Source organism: Mirounga angustirostris, unplaced genomic scaffold (genome assembly GCF_029215605.1).
Source record: "Mirounga angustirostris isolate CCGP_5_RB_7025 unplaced genomic scaffold, mMirAng1.0.hap1 SCAF_6, whole genome shotgun sequence".
Classification (NCBI taxonomy): Eukaryota; Metazoa; Chordata; class Mammalia; order Carnivora; family Phocidae; genus Mirounga; species Mirounga angustirostris.
In genome coordinates, this window is record NW_026991714.1 from 114,232,742 (window position 1) to 114,254,606 (window position 21,865).

General features: G+C 38.2%; 1 protein-coding gene across 2 annotated transcripts; it reads right to left on the minus strand.

Moving 5' to 3' along the window:
- Positions 1 to 4,139: 4,139 nt before the first annotated feature.
- Positions 4,140 to 18,740, minus strand: LOC123845503 (tyrosine-protein phosphatase non-receptor type 20). 2 transcript variants are annotated; one of them, XM_045876251.3, is made up of 4 exons: positions 18,399 to 18,740; positions 14,353 to 14,568; positions 6,882 to 6,944; positions 4,140 to 5,988 (listed from the first exon to the last, which is right to left on the minus strand). In XM_045876251.3, exons 1-4 carry the CDS (start codon positions 18,738 to 18,740, stop codon positions 5,923 to 5,925), a joined length of 687 nt encoding a protein of 228 aa, XP_045732207.1. In that variant the 3' UTR covers positions 4,140 to 5,922. The 2 variants fall into 2 exon arrangements, with proteins under 2 accessions (XP_045732207.1, XP_045732208.1); XM_045876252.3 differs by lacking the exon at positions 14,353 to 14,568 and having other exon boundaries at positions 18,399 to 18,593.
- Between the last annotated feature and the right edge of the window lie 3,125 nt (positions 18,741 to 21,865).

Sequence of the window (21,865 nt, forward strand, 5' to 3'; positions counted from 1 at the left end):
TAGCATTAAATATATATAATTCATATTATATATATAATTAGAATATATATATAATGTCATTATGTAAATGACTCTAAGTATTTTGGTTATTTAAAGTGTGTTTTTTTAGTAGGTTCTCCAGAAAGGGAACTTGGGAACAATTTTTTCTCCCGTGTTGACATTAATTTACACCCTTTATACATCAAGGTTTTACCAGATATAAAATCCTTGGCTCATATTTTTTCCTTGAAAATCTTAAATATATTACTCTATTTTTCCTGTCATAAAATGTTACTGTCAAAAAGACTGATAGTAACCTAATTTCATTTTCCTCATATTCTTTTTGCATAGATGCCCAAAGGATTTTTTTTCTTTTTCTTCAAACTTCACTAATTTTACTAAAACATTCCTTGGCATTGGTCAAGCTCATTTGATAGTCTCAGGTATGTACTGTAGTATTCCAATATGTAATTTTAAATATTTTTTTTATTTCAGGAATATTTTCTTAAATTATATTGTGTTTCCTCTGTACCCTTTCTTTGGTTTTCTTCTTTAAACTTCTATTATTGGGGTGCCTGGGTGGCTCAGTCGTTAAGCATCTGCCTTCGGCTGAGGTCATGATCCCAGGGTCCTGGGATCAAGCCTCATATTGGGCTCCCTGCTCTGTGGGAAACCTGCTTCTCCCTCTCCTGCTCCCCCCTGCTTGTGTTCCCTCTCTCGCTGTCTCTCTCTCTGTCAAATAAATAAATAAAATATTTTAAAACAATAAAAGTCATATTATCTGCATGGTAGTCTTCTTTGCCTATCATTGATATTTGTCATGCTCTCAAGCTGTTTCCTTCATTTTATTTTGAAAATGTTTCTCCTCTGAAACCTATTTCTTATCAAGGCATCAGTTATTATATTTATTTACTTGTGTTCTTTCTAATTTAGTCTTCATTTTTAAAACTTTTGTCTCTAATCCTCAATTTGTCAAACAACTTTGAATTCTTCTCATACTGATTTTTGTAGTTTGTGTATCTTATGTGATTTTCCTCATGTCTTTAAGCTAATTTTGAAATACTAGGTTATAGTTTTGATCTGTTTTTTGATCACGTCTTTCTGGTGTACCTTCATTGTCCGTAGGGATGCTATTGAGTTTCCCAGCATTTTTCCCCCTTGTAGTAACTTGTATGTGATTTAATCATGATACTTTTCGGTTACTCATTTTTAGGTGAATTTAATTTTCCTGAACTTTTAAGGGGTTTGCTCAGATAGCTCCGGTAACTTGACTGAGCTCACCGTCTGAAGTTTTGCCTCTGCTCCCCTTGTTCACTTTTATATGGGCCTTTTCTTTTCTTCACCGCTATTATCCCTGTTTTGCTCAATTTTGATTCTACAGTTTCTCCTCAGTGTGGGACTTGGTTCCAGAAAGGAATCTCAGCCCATCAGCTTTTAGAGTGGATAAAAGCTAGATTGTTCTAACCCCTCTAGGCTTTACCAAGTGCTCCTTGCACTTACTCACTTTTTAAGTGGGACAATCTTCTAGCTTTAGCTGTTGTCCTCAAGTTAGCCCACCACATTTTCCAGTAAATATGTGATGGGTATTTTGGCTGTTTTGGGATCCATCTGTTTGTAAATAAAATGGGTCCTTCACCAGAGAGTTTGAGAAGTGCTGATGAAAGAATCAGAGGAGGGACAGATGAGTATTAGGAGGCTTCATGGGCTTCGTGAAAGAGGTGGATTTTAGGCTGGGCCATGAAGGGCAGTCAAGGTAGGAATGAATGTTGACATTCTCCAGGACCCTGCCATTGGCCTCCATCTCACTTTCTTTGGGGGAGCTCATCCACTCCCATACTTTCAAGCACTGACTTCAAGGAAAACATTCCTCCAGATCTAGGTCTTCAGCCCAGGCTTGTACAGCCACTTGGAGGTCCCATAAGCATAACAAATTCAGCACGGTACAAACTAAGCACATGACTCTCTCCAAAAACTTTGTCACTGCATCCCACATGTTATGTTTTTATTTTATTTCAAAATATTTTCTAATTTCTCTTGTGATTTTTTGCCTTTGACTGTAAGTTATTTAGAAGTATACTGTTTTATTCCCAAATATTTTGGGATTTTTGAAATATCTTTATGTTATTGATTTCTAGTTAATTCCATAAACATACTTGTATAGTTCCTTTCCTATGAATTATATTAAGGCTTATGATCACCAAAATATGATCACTCTTGGTGAATGTCCCACATGCACTTGAAAAAATGTGTATCCTGCTTTACTTTGGTGCAGTGCTCTAGAAATGTCAATTAGGTCAAAATGGTTTGTAGTGTTATTCAAATCTTTTATATTCTTACTGATTTGTCTGTCTACTTATTCTATCAATTACTAAGACAGGAATGGTGAAATCTCCAAAGACAATTGTGGACTTGTCCACCTTTCTAGTTTTATCAGTTCTGTCAGTTTTTGCGTCATAAATTTTGAAGCTCTGGATTTGAAATGCTACATTTAGCATACAATAAATTCATAAATATATATGAGTCTGTTGAGTCTCCTTCTTGACTGTTTCATTCCATTGATCCATTTGTATATCCCTGAGCCAGAATCACGTTGTTTGAATTAACTGTGACTTTAGGTAATACTTTGATTATTGCTAAGGCAAACAGTCTCTCTTCCCCACAATTACTTTTACTTTTTTTAAAATTTTTTATTTAAATTCAATTTAGTTAACCTCTTCTTTTTCAAAAATATCTTGGTTCTTTTCATGTATTTATTATTCATTTAGAATGCGAGCATCAATGGGTCAAGTTCTTGGTAAGTTGAATCTTAAGTATTTTATACATTTCACATCTCCCTGTTGCTCAGAGGCATTTTTCCTATTGAAGATATAGAACAGAGGGTGGCAGACTTTTCCTTTAAAGGGCCAGATGGTAAATATTTTTAGGCTCTATGGGCCCTATGATCTCTGCCCCTGCTAACCTGGCTCTTGTCACTATAGCACAAAAGCTGCATAGGCAATACATAAACAAATGGGCATAAAACTTTATTTACAGAAGCAGGCAACACATCAGATTTGGCCTGTGAGCCATAATCTGATGACCCCTGATATAGAAAAAAATTAATTTTTACAGTTATCTTGTCTCCAGACTTCATGATGGTTTTTCTAATACTATATTTTAGTTGCGTCTATGATTTCTAGGTGGGCAAACATACAAACAAAAGATCGTTTTGTTCTTACTTTCCAACATATTTATACCAGTTATTCCCTTTTGTAGTCTTCCTGCATTGACAAGGTAACTCCAGAGCAATGCTGTGGTGCTAACAGGAGTTACTGTTTTGCTGATGGGAAGGCTCTATTTTTTCACTTCCCAATATGATGTTGCTATTAGTTTATAAAAAATGTTCTTTATCATGTTCAAGTTTCAGATATGGTAGTTACATTAGGTATGTTTTAAGATCCCTTGTAATTCAAATTGTTTCATGACGAGGTCGTTACTTCCTGCTTTTTGATTATAGCTGTAGACAAAGGGGGTACTCCACTGAGCAGTACATCACCCCCACTGAGTGCCACTGACCTGTTTCTACTTAATGAATACTTTCCAGATCTTCTGGTTCAATTACTTAATCCTCAAGACAACATATAAGAGAAGTAATTCTTCCCAGGGATTAAGAAAAAGTAAGTAGGAAATGAAACTGTTTTGTTTTAGAGTTACCTAAGGCATTTTTATTTAAGACTTTTCAATAAGAATAAATCACTGAAATGACCTTTGAGTAGTAAATGTAAAGTTAATTGAAAATTCAATGATGTTCTAGATAGATTAGGGGTGAAAAGCTCAAGGAAAAATAAATTACCAAGACTTATATGAGAATAAAACCTACAATGTTTATTTCTGAAAAGCTTTGGTCCAACATGTAAGTCCATCAAGCACAATGCAACTTTAAAAATATGTATTTAAGAAAGTTAATAAATGCATATATGCTTTTATCTAAATAGTTTAAACTTTCCTCTAAATAAGCATTCATATACTTACAAAGGTGTCGGTGGGAGTTTCATATTCATATTCTAGGCTAAGATTGATTTATTGTTGGTAGGAAACTTAGTATTTCAATTAGTCAAAAGCTTTCAATTTGGAATTCACTTTCCAAAAATGAAATAAAACAAGTACAACCAGTATTTCCATATTGACTTATTTAATTTCCCTGAAAAACTAAAAATTAGTCCAGCTATAAAAATATGAGGCACACATTAAAGAAGAAACATGTTTACCATCAAAATTGTGGCATTTTTCTTTACAAGTACATTTCAAGGCCTAGATAATAAAAATACTTCAGGCAATACACAGTAAGTCTTTTCATTTAAATAACAGCATAGAACCTTCTCAGGAATACTGTTGTACATTATATTTATTATTTTACAATAACGGAGAGAAAATAAAATTAGGGATACAGATATTAAAGGCCAATCATCAAAATGAAATTAATGTTTAGCATAGACTATTATTTATATGAACAATGTAAATAGGTAGAATCATCAATTTGATTTAATATAAAATACATTTCTGGGATAAAATTATCAAGTTTAATTCAACAAATTCAAATATTCATTCAGCCAAGGGAATAAAATAAGCCTCTTATAAATTCAAGCTTTACATTAATATTAGAAATTTTCTCAATATGATACATACAATATTCTGATCTCCACTGAATTACACTGTACAAAGACATGTAGCAATTGCTATACAGCTTATAATCAGGTATAACTGGTCACTAAAATTCCTTGACCAAATATCACTGTAATTGTATGAGGCAAAGTCCTATAATAAGATGGATATAATAATGGCCACATCTTTTCAAAAAGAGAATATGGAAGTTTTCATTTTCACAACTATGACTTTGGTTTTCCAAAACCTAGTTCCCAAAGCCAACTTCTAAATGTTACAGCAGAGGTGGGGCAGTAATGGAAAGAAATGATTTAATGGAACTCTGAAGAAAAAAATAACTACCATAGATCTTAGTTTGAGAAATATATCTGGCATAAGAGATACACAGAATTATGTAATAATGCTTATATCAAAGTTTATTGGTTAGCTAAAGGGCAAAGAGTAAGAGGCAAGTAAAATGTAATATGTGCTTTTAACAAAGCAGACTGAGTAATACATTAAGTGTTAGGGTGGGATAGGAAAGAACTCAAGCCGGGCAAAAATCTCCTCTCGGACTTTCTATATAAACATCTATTTTAGTTTTGGACCATTCACCAGTGTGCTCATGTGATGGAGCAGAGGAACTCTGCCCACCCACAAATACTTCCCCAACCAGCAGGTCCCTGTGCAGCTGCTCTAGAAGGGCAGCTTGTCCTCTGAGGTCCCTGGGGCCCCCGAGAGTATGGAACTATAGAAAAATGGAATCCAATTTGTGTGGAAAGTTAATTCTCCTAATTAGTGAACTGAGTTATTCAAATACGAGCTAAAAGTGCAGCCTCTAGCTAAAAAAGCATGGATGAGTATCTGTCTTGAAAAGGCCTGTAAGAGCTCATGATGTGATCTTGCATTTACTAGCCCTGTGTTCTCCAGAATAAGGTAAGGGCTTTATAAGGTCCTGGAAATCCTCAGCTTCCTTTAGCTGCCTGTCCAAATGGCATCTTAATGAATATAGTTCAAGTCCTTTATTGGGCTCTGTAATCCCTTTGACCACATGGGCTGCAGTTGTTTTATGCAACTTTTGTTTCACTGGAAAATGTGGGAGTGTATTTTGCTATTATCGAAGTAAGATGAATGGATAAACACTGTTCACCCCAAACCAAATGATGCTGCCTTCAGGGAGTTGTCAGAAAGAAAGGCAAATGATACACCCAGAAAGCACATGGTACACGTAAGCAAAGCCCTTCAGCACAACCGGAACGTGTTCTTTATGAGGAGGCTCCAAGGTGCTTGGTAATTTCAAATGTGAGGCAACAGAAGTCTTTCTTAATCTAAAGTCAGAAGCTTCTGAAGAACTTCAAGCACAACTTTATAACAAAAGAAATACTGCTCCTATATACATATATATGAAAAACAACAGAATGTTAAGTAGTTGAATACCAATATCCACTTTCAGAAAACACAGTTGTAATTTTCAACCATAAAGGAAAGTTCCTAAAAAGAGCAAACATTTAGCCAGGAACTTCTTTATGAAAACATATATTTTTTAAATATCAGGAAGAAAAATGGTAATATAGTGCTTGGTCTAGAATTAATTAACTCAAGGCTTAGCTGAACAGAGGGGAAACTGAACCTCAATCTCGATCTCCTTATATTTCCCTGGATACATCACATTTAAACTTTCTTTTCTTTTCTTTCTTTCTTTTTTTTTTTTTTTAGGTGTAGCCTCAGGTCTCTCAGGCAACCCAAGTTCAAAGAAAATGCTTCCTATCATTCAACATTGGCCTAAAAACAGGCCATCCTAAGGATTTAGGGGTTCCTGTTTGTTTTCATTATCCACCATACTCTTGATTCCCTCTGCCAATGATTAATAACTAATCTGTAACATCAATGCTATCTTTTTATGACATGCCAATGACTTCAATAATTTAGTGGCAAGTAAATATCCCAAAACTTCTATCCAGAAACCTATGAATAACTTCAGATACGTTACTTAAATAACATAGCATCATGGATGGACAAAGCATATGTTTGGGCATCAGGAGACTTCAGTTTCCCACCTGGCTCCTCCACGTACTATATGAATGACTTCACAGAACAGACTTCATTATTCTGAATGTGAAGTACTTCATCAGTAATATCAGAGAAAATTAATGTCTACCCCAAGCAGTGAGAATTCAATGACATCATATAGGTAAAAGAGATTTACAAATTGTAACATGCTATACATGTTAATCTTTATATTCATTATTCTTTTTATTAGAATTTATGTAGTGAGAGCTTACCTTCGTTTGAATCATGCCATAACGCTGTTCTCTCATTTGGGTCACTATATTCTTGATGTTGAACTGCAACAGGATGACAGTGATTTTTGTATTATTCACATAGGGGGAAAACACAAACCCACAGATTGCCAAATGAGTACTCCATAATTCTTTCCAGTAAAAGAGATGTCAAGATTTAACCAGAAAGGTCTCATTTCCAGCAATAAGAGAATGTACTATTTTTAACCTACTCTAATGGAGAAGGAAGACTTTAGTTTAAAAGGTTTCCAGGAAAAAGCAGGAAGCAATCATTTATAATAAGAAATGCTCTCCAAAAGAAATAACAACAAATTTGCCCCGGTGTCTACTCTTCTGTTCTCCAAAGGGAAAACTTAAAGCAGCACTCTAATTCTGGAAAAGTCTGAAGCATAGAATACTTTCTCTGGCCACATAGTAACACAGCTGTTTCTCATCTAAAGAGTCCTCTCAACTCAAATGGAGACCCCGAGCAACAGTTGGCCTGATACCAGAGTCTGCACCTGTGTGTGGAGACCAGCCTAGCCAGTGTGGTTGCTGAGCTGGTGCAGGTCTGCAAGGAGCTGTTGCTATTCCACAGTAAGATAAGTCCAGAAACTGGTAGTTAAGTGTTTAGAAACTCTTCTGGCAATCTGACAGCAGCATCAAGGAGCATCACTAGCAGAACAGGATATAGACCATCTCGGGTGATGCTGAACTTGCCTAAGGGCCACAAGTGGTGCAAGCTGAGGACCAGTCATGTTCAGCAAAACCGCATCAATACATGAAATTTTAAGGTTTATTATCTATAACCCCAAAATATATGAAAATCAGAGAAAATGTAACCAATCCCTTATATATATAACTTTTCATTTTTATAATAATTTAAAATTTTAATTGAGCCATTAAAAAATTTTATACTGGAATAATTATAGATATACAGTAAGTTGCAAAAAAAATGTACATGGACATCCTATGTACCCTTCACCCAATCTCCCCAATTATGCCATCCTGTATAATTATAGTATAATATCAAAACCCGGAAACTGACATTGGTATGATCCATGGAGCCTATTCAGATTTTGCCAGTTTTTCAGGCAATCATTTGTGAGTTTGTGTGTATGTGTTTGTGTAGTTTTGTGCAGTATTACTACATGTGAATACTCAGGCAACTGCAACCACAATCAAGATACATAACTGTTCCACCACAAGACTTTCTCATGTTATCCATTAGAACTACTCATCCAACCCAGTTCCTAACCCTTGGCAACCAGTCTCATCTGTTCTCCATATCGACTGTTTTGTTACTTTAAGAGGATTATATGAATGGAATCACATAATATCTAACCTTTTGAGACTGACTTTTTTTTTCATTCAGCATAATTGCTTTGAGATCTATCCAAATTGTTGTGCAAATCAATAGTTCATTCCTTTTTATTGCTTAGTAGTATTGCATGGCATGGACATGTACCAGTCTGTTGAATCATCAGCTTGTGGAAGGACATCTAGGTTGATTCCAGGTTTTGGCTATTATGAATAGATCTACTATGAACATTTATATACAGGCTTTTGTGTGAACGTAAATTTTCATTTCTCTGGGACAAACACCCAAGAGTGCTATTGCTGGAGTTATATGGTAAATTTAGTTTAGTTTTGTTTCTGTTTGTTTTAAAGAAATTGTAGGGGCACCTGGGTGGCTCAGTTGGTCAAGCATGTGACTCTTGATTTTGGCTTAGGTCATGATCTCAGGGTCATGAAATCGAGGCCTGTGTTGGGGACTGCACTGACTGTGGAGCCTCTTTAAGATTCTCTCCCTGTGCCCCTCTCCCCACCCGGCACTTGTGCACTCTCTCTAAAAAAAAGAAAAGAAGAGAAGCTGTAAAACTATTTTCTAGAATGAGTATACCATTTTACATTCCCACAAGCAACAAATAATTAATCTAGTTTCTTCAACTCTAAACCAGCACTTGGTGGTGTCACTATTTTTTATATTAGTCTTTCTGATAGATGTCTAATGATATTTCATCATAGTTTTAATTTCATTTCCCTAAAAGCTAATGAAGCTGAACATCTTTTTATGTGGTAATTTGTCATCCTTTTATACTCTTTGGTGAAATGTCTGTTCATATCTCTTACCCACTTTCTAACTGGGCTGCTTTTTTGTTTTTTGTTCTTTACTACTGAGTTTTGAGGATGGCTTCTATAATTATAAATGTAAGACCTTTGTTGGATATGTGATCTGCAGTGTCTCCAAGTCTTTAGCTTGTCTTTTCTTTCTCCTCACAGGGTCTTTTACAAAACAAATTATTTTAATTTGCTTTCCCCCTAACATTAGTAATGGCAAGAATGTTTGCTCTCACCACATGTATTAAACCCAATACTTAAAGTTCTAGGTAGCTTAACAAGGCCAGAAAAACAAATAAGAGGCACACAGGTTGGAAAGGAAGAGATAAATATGTCCCTATTTGTAACTAGAATGATTGTCTACATAGAAAATCCCAAGGCATCTAAAAACAGAACAAAATAGAATCCTCCCCCAAAAAACCCTGTTAGAACTGGTGAGTTCAGTAAAATCACAGCATACAAGATCAACACACAAAAATCAATCATATTTCTACATATTAACAATGAACATGTGGAAGCTGATAGTAAAAACACAATACCATTTACAATTGCTCCAAAGAAAATGAAATAGGATAAATCTAAAAAAACACATATAGGATCTATATGCTGAAAATGACAAAATGCTGATGAATGAAATTAAAGAAGACCTAAATAAATGGAAAGACATACCATGTTCATGGATTGGAGGATTCAACATAGCAAAGATGTCATGATGTTCTCCCCAAACTGATCTGCATATTTAAAGCAATTCCTATCGAAATCCCTGCAAGCTTTTTTGTAGACATAGACAAGCTAATTCTAAAATTTATGTGGGAAAGCACAGACCCTGTAAGAGTTAAAACAATTTTTAAAAAGAATAAAGGAATCACTCTTCCTGATGTTATATACAGATACAGGAATCTATAGAGTGGTACTGGCAGAAGGATAGACACACAGATCAATGGAACAGAATACAGAACCAGAAAATGGCCCATACAAACATGCCCAGTGATTTTTGACAAAGGTGCAAAGCAATTTGGTGGAGGAAGGATAGCTTTTCAACAAATGGTGCTAGAAAATTAGACATCTATAGGCAAAAAATAAAAATAAAGGAAAAGTAACCTTGATTTAAACTTCATACCTTATACAAAAATTAACTCAAAATGGATTATGGACTTAAATATAAAACATTTTAAAACACAGAATGTTTAGAAAACAATATAGCAAAAATTATTTGGGACCTAGGCTAGGCGAGGAGTTCTTAGACTTGAAACCAAAAGCATGATCCATAAGAGGAAATATTAATGAAATGAAATCTCACTGAATTTAAAGACTGTTACTTCTTTGAAAGCCTGTTTTTTAATTTATAATTTAAGATTAGGCAACTTATTGAAATGAATTTTGTATTATTCATTTTTCATCTTAATTTAATGATGGCAAAACAAGTTTCAGTGGACTGTCTTGTCAAGAAAAACACAGCTTTCTGAAGGTAGCTATAGTGGTTAACCCAATGATGATAATGGAAATAACTGCAAAGAAATGAAGGCAAAAAGAGTTCATGTTCATTTAACTTGGAACTATGATTCCTTATGTGTTGTATCTTATAGCCATTATTGATTGTGAATTGCTAAAGCCACACCTGTTTTAATTGCAAAGATGTACTGGCTAATAAAGCAAAGGAACTATTAAAATTTACTTGTCATTTACAAAAAGAAGAAATAAGTTCAAAGACAAAAGAATTATTTAAAAGAATATTAAATTTAAAAACAGAAGCTGATGTTCATTATTTTTCACATGTAACATTAATGTTCTGCAGACTTACAAAATAGCACTTGAATTGCTAAGACTAAAAACCCATATACGGGCGCCTGGGTGGCTCAGTCGTTAAGCATCTGCCTTCGGCTCAGGTCATGATCCAGGGTCCTGGGATGGAGCCCCGCATCGGGGTCCCTGCTCAGCGGGAAGCCTGCTTCTCCCTCTCCCACTCCCCCTCCTTGTGTTCCTGCTCTCGCTATCTCTCTCTGTCAAATAAATAAATAAAATCTTAAAAAAAAAAAACAAAAAAAACATATACAATTACCAGGACAACGATGAAAGACTACTGAAGATGTTTTGGAAAATTTGGGTAAATATGTGGCAAAAAGGACAGTTAAAGTACCGTTTTCTTTTCTTTTTTCCCCCCACACTGTACAGCCCCCTTCAGTGCTCACAGCCCAGCCCACCTGCGAGAAGGCTGGGCAATGGTTCAGGGCTGCATGCTCCTATGGCAGGTTCACTAGGAGAGGCCCACAGAAAGTACCGTTTTCTAATGACACAACAGCTTGACAAATTCAGGGACTGGCTAATGATATGAAGTGGTGCCAACTTATGAAGCAAATAAAAGTATCAATGCATTCACCACTGCAACTTAATGAATACGGAGATATTGCTAACAGTGATTCAGGATGTGTGTTATTTGAACATGATATGTCAAGAAGGAAGAATTCTTCCTTTTTTCTGCTTGATTACTGACAAACAACTAGCTCTAAACTGTGCAGAAATGCAAGTATTACATTGTCACCAAATGTGATTTGGAGCTTGGGCTTTGTGTAGGATTATGTTCTGGTAGCAGAGCTGCAAGGACAAGAAAGCCGTCTGAGGTATTACACCGATCAAGGAATTTGTGCCCAAAGATAAATCACACTGCTTCATCAAGAGAATCTTACTACAGGGGCGCCTGGGTGGCTCAGTCAGTTAAGCATCTGCCTTCGGCTCAGGTCATGATCCCGGGGTCCTGGGATCGAGCCCCACGTCAGGCTCCTGGCTCGGCGGGGAGCCTGCTTCTCCCTCTCCCTCTGCCTCTCCCCCTGCTCGTGCTCTCTCTCTCTCTGTATCTCTGTGTCTCAAATGAATAAATACCATCTTAAAAAAAAAAGAGAGAGAATCTTACTACAAGAACAAAAACAAAAACAAACAAAAAGACAAAACCCTGCCAGGTAAACTTGACAGTGTGCATAGTGGTGTAGTAAGAATTTTTAATTATGTAAAGGCTAATGTGTTAATTCTGGATTATTCACTTTAATATGTGATAATATGATTAACTGATAATGAACAGCCCTTCTTGTGCACCAAAGACTTAGAGGAGAAAGGTCAATTAAAGTACAGAGCAATCTCAGTTCTTCTGTAAGATAAGAGCCAGTTTGCTCCCAACATTTTACGGATTTTTAAGCAGGAGTGGTTAAAAATGAAAATGACTATAAAAATAACAATTAAAAAAGAAATAAATGGTTACATATTCTCAGCTTTTCATACCCTTTAGAGTTATAATTGATCAAGGAATCTTACAGCATTGCAGGTCACAACTGTCCAGTCTCACATAGCTGGCATGCAGCTTGCTGGATGTACAACTCCCCATGTGAGTTCCACAACACACAAACTGGTCTACACCCTGTTCGTCAAGACCAATCCACTCACTGGTCATGCTCTTGGGTGTCACAGCAATACAGCAAACTGCTCTGGAAGTTTCTAAATGCTTACTCTCAATTTCTAGGAAATTCTCTTACTGTAGATGACAGACATCCACAGATTGGGGCTGGTTTAAGACCACATTTAGTAGCTCTGGTGGACAAAATTTCTGAAAAGAGTAGAAAGGGGCATCAGTAAGAACATTTGACAGTTCAAGGTTCTGTGGAAAGCCAATAAGGAAACAATGGATGTGTTTTCTATTTTTGAATTAGTCTCTCAAATCTAAGCATCCTTAATTGCAAAATGCATCATTATTTTATGTACCACTAAGAAAAACACTGTCAACTAAACGTGACTCATTATAAAACACATTCCGAGTTTAAAGAAGGTATAATGTGGGAGAAAACAGTGCTCCTTAGGATCATGAAGTATAATATTTACAGTTTTTACAGTTTCTACAAGGAAAATAAAATAAGGACAAACATAAACCAACTATTTAAGAAATTATGATGGGGAATATATAAAAGAAAATTATACTAACAAATTTCTGCTAAAAGGATCAAACAACATTAGTTATGGGAATGGGTAATATCAGACTTATACTACTTAAATTTTCAGCCCTTTTCAGCACATTGGTCTTTTTTGGGAGGATGGGGGGCACTCTCCAGTTTATATTCATTCTCTGAGTTTGCTTTGGAAAACCATTCCTCTCTCACTTTCAGCCTTATGGCCTGGAGTAGTCCTGACTGGCCTAAAAAGACCAGCATCTCCCACAGTGATTAGTTCAGGGAAGGGGCTACAACTCAGAAGCAGTTGAAATGCTGGGAGATACTGGCTCAAGTTTCTGACAAAAAGAAATTTCCTCTGTCCTCCAAGGAGTTATGGGGAGAAGCCATTTTCCCACCCTCCCATATAATATGGCCTGAGGATGCTGAGTTCTGGAACCAAAACAGCCATTCTGCTGCCATGGGAGAGAGCCTCCCACTGTTAGGGTTTAACTAGGGAAGGCCCAAGAGAGCAGAGATTTAGTTGTTGTGATGATAATCTAACTGCAGAATTTGCCTGGTAAGGCAAATGCCTGGTAGCAGGCTTTCTCATGGGGGAGGGGGGGGTTGCATTCCTTGTGGTCATGGCACGGTGGTAAGAGCCACCACCCCCCCCCCACCGCCGGACCCCCCTCGTGCCTGCTAATAAACAGATGTCTTCCCCTTTGCACTTCCACAGCACAGGAAAAACAGTTCAGTGAGTCAGCCTTTCTGGCCACAAATCTCAGGTCATGTTCTCTAAGCAGTTTAATCAACAGTAAAGGTAATAGTATAATTAATATGTGTCTAATTCTTGGGTCTATCTCTCAGCTGGTTCCAATTTTAGAAGGATAGCAAACAATTGTTAATGACGGACTCAAACCCAACAATATTATTATCCTTATTTTACACAAGAGAAAACTGGGTTTCAGAGAGGATAAGCAATGTGCACAAAGTCACCAAAATCTAAAGTATGAGGCAAAACTGGCAGTCCAAGCTAGGGACCTCTCATTAAAACTCTAAAGTCTACATGTTTTCCAATGTGCTAATGTGCATGCATTTCTGTTCATTAAAAACAGGCATACTTCATCAACATTCTTTAACCAGATTTAAAAACCTCTATGTGTGGGTAGAGGGGAGGAAAGGGAAATGAAGTCGCATCCACTGTGCATCTACTGTGTCCCCAACACTGTCCCATATCCTTCGTGTGCTTTCTGTGCTGTGAGCATCATGGCCACCTCCAGGAACCTGCGGCACTGAATTTAGAAGCAGGTCCCCAAAGTTCACAGGCTTTCTCTTTACTGAGTTCTCCTGAAGGCCAAATCTTAGTCTCCAGGCCCTAGAAGGCTGTTACGAGTAGAGTGTTTGCTAACAGCATCAGTTATCTGTTTAATTCACACACTTACTGGAAAGTTCTTTTCAATGGCACAGAACACAACATCCACACATAGGAACACCCCCGTCCGGCCCACGCCAGCACTGCAGTGAACAAGCATAGGTCCTGTAAGGTGGCTCTTCCTCACATAACGCACATACTTTATGAAGCCATCTACCGAGGCAGGAGTGCCATGGTCTGGCCAGCTGGTGAACTGCAAGTGTTTTACAAAGTGACTACTTCCTGTCTGTGGAGAGAGAAGGGGAGGAAGAGAAGAGGAGGGAGAGGAAGGGAGGGAGGAGGAAGGAGGGGAAGAGAGAGATTTATCAACTTCTTATATTAAAGATCTAAATTGAATTTCTAATATAGTACTACTACTAATAATAATAATAATGGCTCTATGGTCATACAATAATGAAAATCACAATACGAAGAGGTAGCATGATTTAAGCCCTCACGATGTGCCAGGTACTATGCTAGAAAGTTCATATGCTTTCTTTCCATTTAATCCTCACGTCAACTCTGGGAGGTAGGTACTGTTTCATCCCCATCTTACAGATGAAAAAGTAAGGATTCGGGTGATTGGGAGATGCATGCTAGGTCAGAAGGCTCGCGTGTTCAGAGCTGGAACTATAATGTAGGCCTCCTGAATTCAAATCTATCATCTTTCTTCTGGACCATGGTACTGCAGAAAAACCAAGAACCCAAAAAACTCAGAGTGAAAGATGGGCTAACACATTAAGAAAAGCATTCTATCTTAGCTTAAATACTATGATACAAATTTAAAACAGGTAGGTGCTGCCAAGTTGCTTGACCAGTGGGGCCCCAACCTCTTCTGGTGATGAGGACAGGGTAGGTGATGACCAAGTGAGTGGACTGTGCCCCCACTCTCGTGCTGAGCCCCCTGAAAATACAGTCATGAAACTCTCCTCAGAGTTGACAGATAAAGCACTTTGAGTTTACACATTGTCCCTTCCAAAGTGGGAGCCTTTCCCAGTGTGAAGCCCTCATTTTACTTCACTGGGAACCCTTGTGGGAAAACTCAGGATGGGTTTCTTACTCCTCTCCTGCTTCTCCCTAATGCACCCGTTTTTCCTGAGTTCCAAACAGAAATAAGTTTTCCTAAGTCCCAAATAGAAAACTCAAGTTTGAATCACTGGTACATGAAATTGAATGATGCCAACAACCCTTGCAAAGTTTGTGAAGGCACCAAGTTGAGGACAGCTCTAACCCTACCACGTATTTTAGGGGTTAAATCTCTCCTGCCACTGGTGACCACTAAGCATCTTCGTAAAGGGGGACCTCACCACTTTCCTGACCTAATACCATTCAGACAGAAATCCTGATGCAGATTCTTCAAACATGAACCCCATGGTTCTGAAGCTTGTGGGCCTCAACCCCTTGCCAAGGCTCCACAGGTGGACCGCAGCCTTTGAGTCCCTGCAAACAGATCATTCCTCTGTGCCTCCCACCTGCCTATACTCTCCAAGCAGGCTGTCTTTCTTTTGCCATAACATGTGCCTCACAAGTCAGTTGGAATTTCCTTTCCCACTAGACTATAAGCACTCTAAGAGCTGAGAATGTGTATGCGTTCTGTCTCTAGCACCTGGCACAACACCTGGTTAATACAGGAGGGAATCAACAAGTATTAGGGGAGTGAGGGCTGAGGCGAGTCCCCAAGTGCACAACCAAGTGCAAGGCCTAGCACACAGCTAGCAAGTGTCAGCCATCATTCTTGGCCTCCCTGGTCACCACCCATGTGCCGATCCTCCTCATACTTTTCAATTCCAGCTTTCCCTCCGATCCTACTCCTTTAACTCATCAACTTCTCCCTTTGCAAGCAGGTGCCCCATCCCATAGTAAACTCTTCGAAACCCTCATCATTTCCCTAAATGCTTCTTCCATTTCCTTCCTTGCCTTCTACAGCACTTCACTCTCTGCAGCCCCTCCCTCCCATGGAGGCCACCTACTCTCCCGTTCTCCAGGTCCCACAGAGCATGGCGATTAGGTTGTGTACTCCTTGCTGCCCAGTCCTGTTTCCAATCCATCATTTCTTCTTGTGTAAAAACCCTTTCCCTTTTGAGTTTCATACCTCTTAGCTTCATACCTTCACCCTCTCATTACTATTACCAAGTGGCTTTAGCCTCCAGTCAATCTGCCACATTCACTGAAGACCCTGACCTTCCCTCTCCCACAGACTCTGACATCATCCAGGGCAAACCTGGGTCTCAACAGCCCAACAGACACTCTAACCTCACAGAATTTGTATTTCTCTCTTGCAGGAGAGACTACTCGTTTCTTCTAGTCCTCACAGCGATGGTCACTCCTTGAACTTAGCATTACCTATAATGTCCAGTATTAAAAATCTTCCAGTTCTTAAATTCCAACATCACTTTCTGACCAGAAGTTCATATGCTACCATCTCATTTGTGCCCCACTTCTACTCCAACAACAATGTGACCAAATGGAGCCCCTCTGTCCTTTACGCCCTCCACTTACTCCTACTTGACTGATTCCTGGTTCCATTTGTCCCCCTAAATTTAGACTTCATGGCTGACTATCTGAATCATTTTCTTACCAAACTGTTACGACCTTTCATCCTTTGAATTTTACCACACATAATCCTACCCTGGGTCAGTCCCATAACCTGTGTTCAGGAATCCCATAGTTAGGATGCTGGGAAGAAAATAATCTGTAGGTACATATTTTATTGCTATTGAAAATTTATGGGTTCCAACTTCAGCACTTCCAGCAACCCTTTTCCTAGTTACTGTTTGGACTCCAATCAACTTCTTTGGTGATGACTCGTCACTCTTGTCAGGCTTCCTGTTTAACACCCATCCCCTTCATTCCTGTTGAACACATGTATTACCTACTTGCTAATCAAATCCACTTAGAGCAATGTAACTCATCACTTTTTTTCCTATAAACCATTCCTTTTCTATTTTTGAATCTATTAAAGCATGAAATCTAGGAGTTATTCTAGATCAACACTTCCCAACAGAACTTTCTACAATGATGCAAATGTTCTACCTCTGTGCTGCCCAGTATGATAGCCATTAGTGACATGTAACTAAACACCAGATATGTGGCTACTGCAAGTGAGACACTGAATTTGTTGTTTCATCTAAGTTTAAATAATTTAAATTTAAGCTTAAATAGCCACATGTGGCTATTGTATTAAATAGTTTAATTCTGACCACTCCTTCTGGTCACAAGTCATAAGTCACATATAAAGTCTGCCAATTTTATATGAAAAAACACCAAAGTCTCTGCATTCCATCTCAATGCCAACTGCCCTGGTTAATCATGGCACCTGCTTATTGAAATTCTTCAATGTCTCCCAATTATCTTCATAATGAAGTTCATGCTCCTTAGTCAACATCCAAGATATTTCATGTTCTGACTGGTCCCTGCTTACTTTATATAGCTTCATCTCACCTCTCATTATTCCCTGGCATTAAACTTTTACATTCCAGAAACACTTAACTACCTACAATTCTCTATATATACCCCATGCTATTTTAGATCTTGATTACCTACTTTTTCTTTCCATCTTTGTCATTTGGGTAGTTCTCAATCCAGATGTTCCCTCCTCCAACAAACCTTCCCCTAAGCCCTACATGAAGCTACGTACTTCCCTTCCAGACCCTCAAAGCATCCCATATTATCATGGAGCACAGTAACTGGAAGTATCAGTAAGCATACCCAAATCTCCAATAAGTAAGGTGGTGATAGTGCCTGGCACAGTGGTTAGCAATATACTTTAAAGACTCAATACATCTCTGTCACACTCAGCAGAAGCATCCAAAGGACATCCCAGGATTAGGCAACTTCCAATACTGTCATCACTCCCTGCCCCACCTCCCCTGTTTAGGTTTTTCATCTCTCCAGTCAGAGTTTGGTTAAGCAGAAGCAGATACAGTGGTGTCTTAGTTTCTGGTACCAGTGAGAATTAAAAACAAATTACTCAAAAAAGTATCCCCAGTCTGTAACACATCCTAATCCTAACTTCTCATCCTGACATGTGGCTTATCTAAGCAAATATATATCTCATACTGATTTTTTAAAACTTACAGACTTCTTCACAACGTGAAATATTCGGATGATAAAATATTGAAGTATCTGGTAGTTCTCCAGGAAGATATGACAGTTTTTCAATTCCAAAGGCTTCTTCATAGAAATGGGCCAGTAATGGTGGCATTTGATAATTCCACCTTCTATCTCTCTGGTTATCATGACAATAACATTAGAGTTATTCTCTAAAACCATTTGCCAAAAGTCATCTGTCGTACTTGGCAGTGGTCCTTGAGAAGCAATATAAAAATACTCTTCTCCAGAATTGACTATTCTAATATAGCTAGCATTGATGTAGTCCTTGTTTTCTCCAAGAGGAACACGTGTTGAATCATCTATCATAAAAACAGAAATATCTGGTAGATAAAGGAAAAGTAAGAGATACAATATACCCTGGATTCATGAATGTATTTCACACTGGTAAATCCATTTCTCTCTTTGACCAGGACGAATCACATGAGTCCATGAATTTCAATTCTTCCCTCCTCCAAACCTATTGGCATGACCTACAAAATACACAATGAGGAGTGTTTTTTGTTTTCATCTGTTTCTATTAAACAGAGAAGGATGCCATCAGTGTCCAGACACTTTGGGAGATTTCTATTAGATATGGCACAGGTAGGATTAGGCCAAGGGAGTTACCTACTAGTCTGCAACTGAACACAGCAAAGGAGGAACCCTCTGAGGGAGTAAGTGAATGCCATTCTCCTACAAATCCAGAGAACTTGCAAGCCCAGAGCAGTAGGGGCCAGGAAAAAAAAAATTGACTGTGATAGTTGATCAGTTACAAACCCAAGGATTAATGGAATTCTACCAATGCCCCAAATACATGCCAGCCAATTTTTATGTCCATCCTCAGCATTCACTGGGTAAAACAGCATGCTAATCAAAGCAAAGATATTGCGGCAAATGATGCTATGAAGGGATTTGGTCCAAGTAACATGGAACTCACCTAACATGGACTCTTGCAACAAATATGAAAGAGGAAGCCCGCTACTTGGCCCCGGAGCTCTTTATTCATTTTACATAGACAGCTGGACCTCTGGTTCAACCACTGCTCCCACACAGACAATAAATGCCCTCAGTAAAGGATGAACCTTCCCTGACATGCAGCGGTCTCACCAATAGCTCCTCTCTACTACTCAAGAGTCCTGTGGACCACTTATTTGGCCAATAGGGTATGACCAAGATAACTGAACAGAGCCTTACACAGTTTCTGACAGAACCATTCTCAGATTCCAACACAGCAAATGTAAACTTCCCCTTGTAAATATGAATAAATTGGAAAAACAATCACTAGATATATAAAGATAGCGTTCTTCACAAAAGGAGACAATTTTTAAAAATCACAGCAAATGTTTTCCTTTCTATAAGAGAGAAGAATACTTTGAAACTCCTATTTTTATTTAAAACAAAATCTGAAAGGACATTATTTAAAAGAATAACATACATCTATGGTTATTGACATATTATTAAATTATAAAGGAGGTAACAAAAGCGTTATAGTGAGATCTTTCATCATGTATGTACATATATATATATACACACATATACACAAATACATCATATATAAACATGTAATAATAATAAACCTGGCAAGTATTCACCAAAATGTTAGCAGGGGCTATTTTGTTATCTAAATTTTTATAGTGAACATATACTATTTTATAGCAGAAAAGCATTTTTTTATTTTTTATTTTTTTAAGATTTTATTTATTTGACAGAGAGAGACACAACGAGAGAGGGAACACAAGCAGGGGGAGTGGGAAAGGGAGAAGCAGGCTTCCCACCGAGCAGGGAGCCCGATGCGGGGCTCGATCCCAGGACCCTGGGATCATGACCTGAGCCGAAGGCAGACGCTTAAGGACTGAGCCACCCAGGCGCCCCCACATTTTTTTTACTTTTAAAAGGGAGATTAAATGTGTGAAAGTTAAACAATTTAAAATAATAAAAGCTTGCTTTCTTTTTTTTTAATTTTTTTATTGTTATGTTAATCCCCATCCATTACATCATTAGTTTTAGATGTAGTGTTCCATGATTCATTGTTTGTGCATAACACCCACTGCTCCATGCAGAACGTGCCCTCCTCAATACCCATCACCAGGCTAACCCATCCTCCCACCCCCCTCCCCTCTAGAACCCTCAGTTTGTTTTTCAGAGTCCATCATCTCTCATGGTTCGTCTACCCCTCCGATTCCCCAACTTCATTCTTCCCCTCCTGCTACCTTCTTCTTTTTTTTTTTTTCTTAACATATATTGCATTATTTGTTTCAGAGGTACAGTTCTGAGATTCAATAGTCTTGCACAATTCAAAGCATTTACCAGAGCACATACCCTCCCCAGTGTCTATCACCCAGCCACCCCATCCCTCCCACCCCACCCCCCACTCCAGCAACCCTCAGTTTGTTTCCTGAGATTAAGAATTCCTCATATCAGTGAGGTCATATGATACATGTCTTTCTCTGATTGACTTATTTCGCTCAGCATAACACCCTCCAGTTCCATCCATGTCGTTGCAAATGGCAAGATTTCATTCCTTTTAATGGCTGCATAATATTCCATTGTATATATATACCACTTCTTCTTTATCCATTCATCTGTTGATGGACATCTTGGCTCTTTCCACAGTTTGGCTATTGTGGACATTGCTGCTATAAACATCGGGGTGCACGTACCCTTTCGGATCCCTCCTTTTGTATCTTTGGGGTAAATACCCAGTAGTGCAATTGCTGGATCATATGGTAGCTCTATTTTCAACTTCTTGAGGAACCTCCATACTGTTTTCCAGAGTGGCTGCAGCAGCTTGCATGCCCACCAACAGTGTAGGAGGGTTCCCCTTTCTCTGCCAACATCTGTCATTTCCTGACTTGTTAATTTTAGCCATTCTGACTGGTGTGAGGTGGTATCTCATTGAGGTTTTGATTTGGATTTCCCTGATGTGGAGCGATATTGAGCACTTTTTCATGTGTCTGTTGGCCATTTGGATGTCTTCTTTAGAAAAAGGTCTGTTCATGTCTTCTGCCCATTTCTTGATTGGATTCTTTGTTCTTTGGGTATTGAGTTTGATGAGTTCTTTATAGATATTGGATACTAGCCCTTTATCTGATATGTCATTTGCAAATATCTTCTCCCATTCTGTCGGTTGTCTTTTGGTTTTGTTGACTGTTTCCTTTGCTTTGCAAAAGCTTTTTATCTTGATGACGTCCCAATAGTTCATTTTTGCCCTTGCTTACCTTGCCTTTAGCGATGTTTCTAGGAAGAATTTGCTGCAGCTGAGGTCGAAGAGGTTGCTGCCTGTGTTCTCCTTTAGGATGTTGATGGACTCCTGTCTCACATTGAGGTCTTTCAACCATTTTGAGTCTATTTTTGTGTGTGGTGTAAGAAAATGGTCCAGTTTCATTCTTCTGCATGTGGCTATCCAATTTTCCCAACACCATTTGTTGAAGAGACTGTCTTTTTCCCATTGG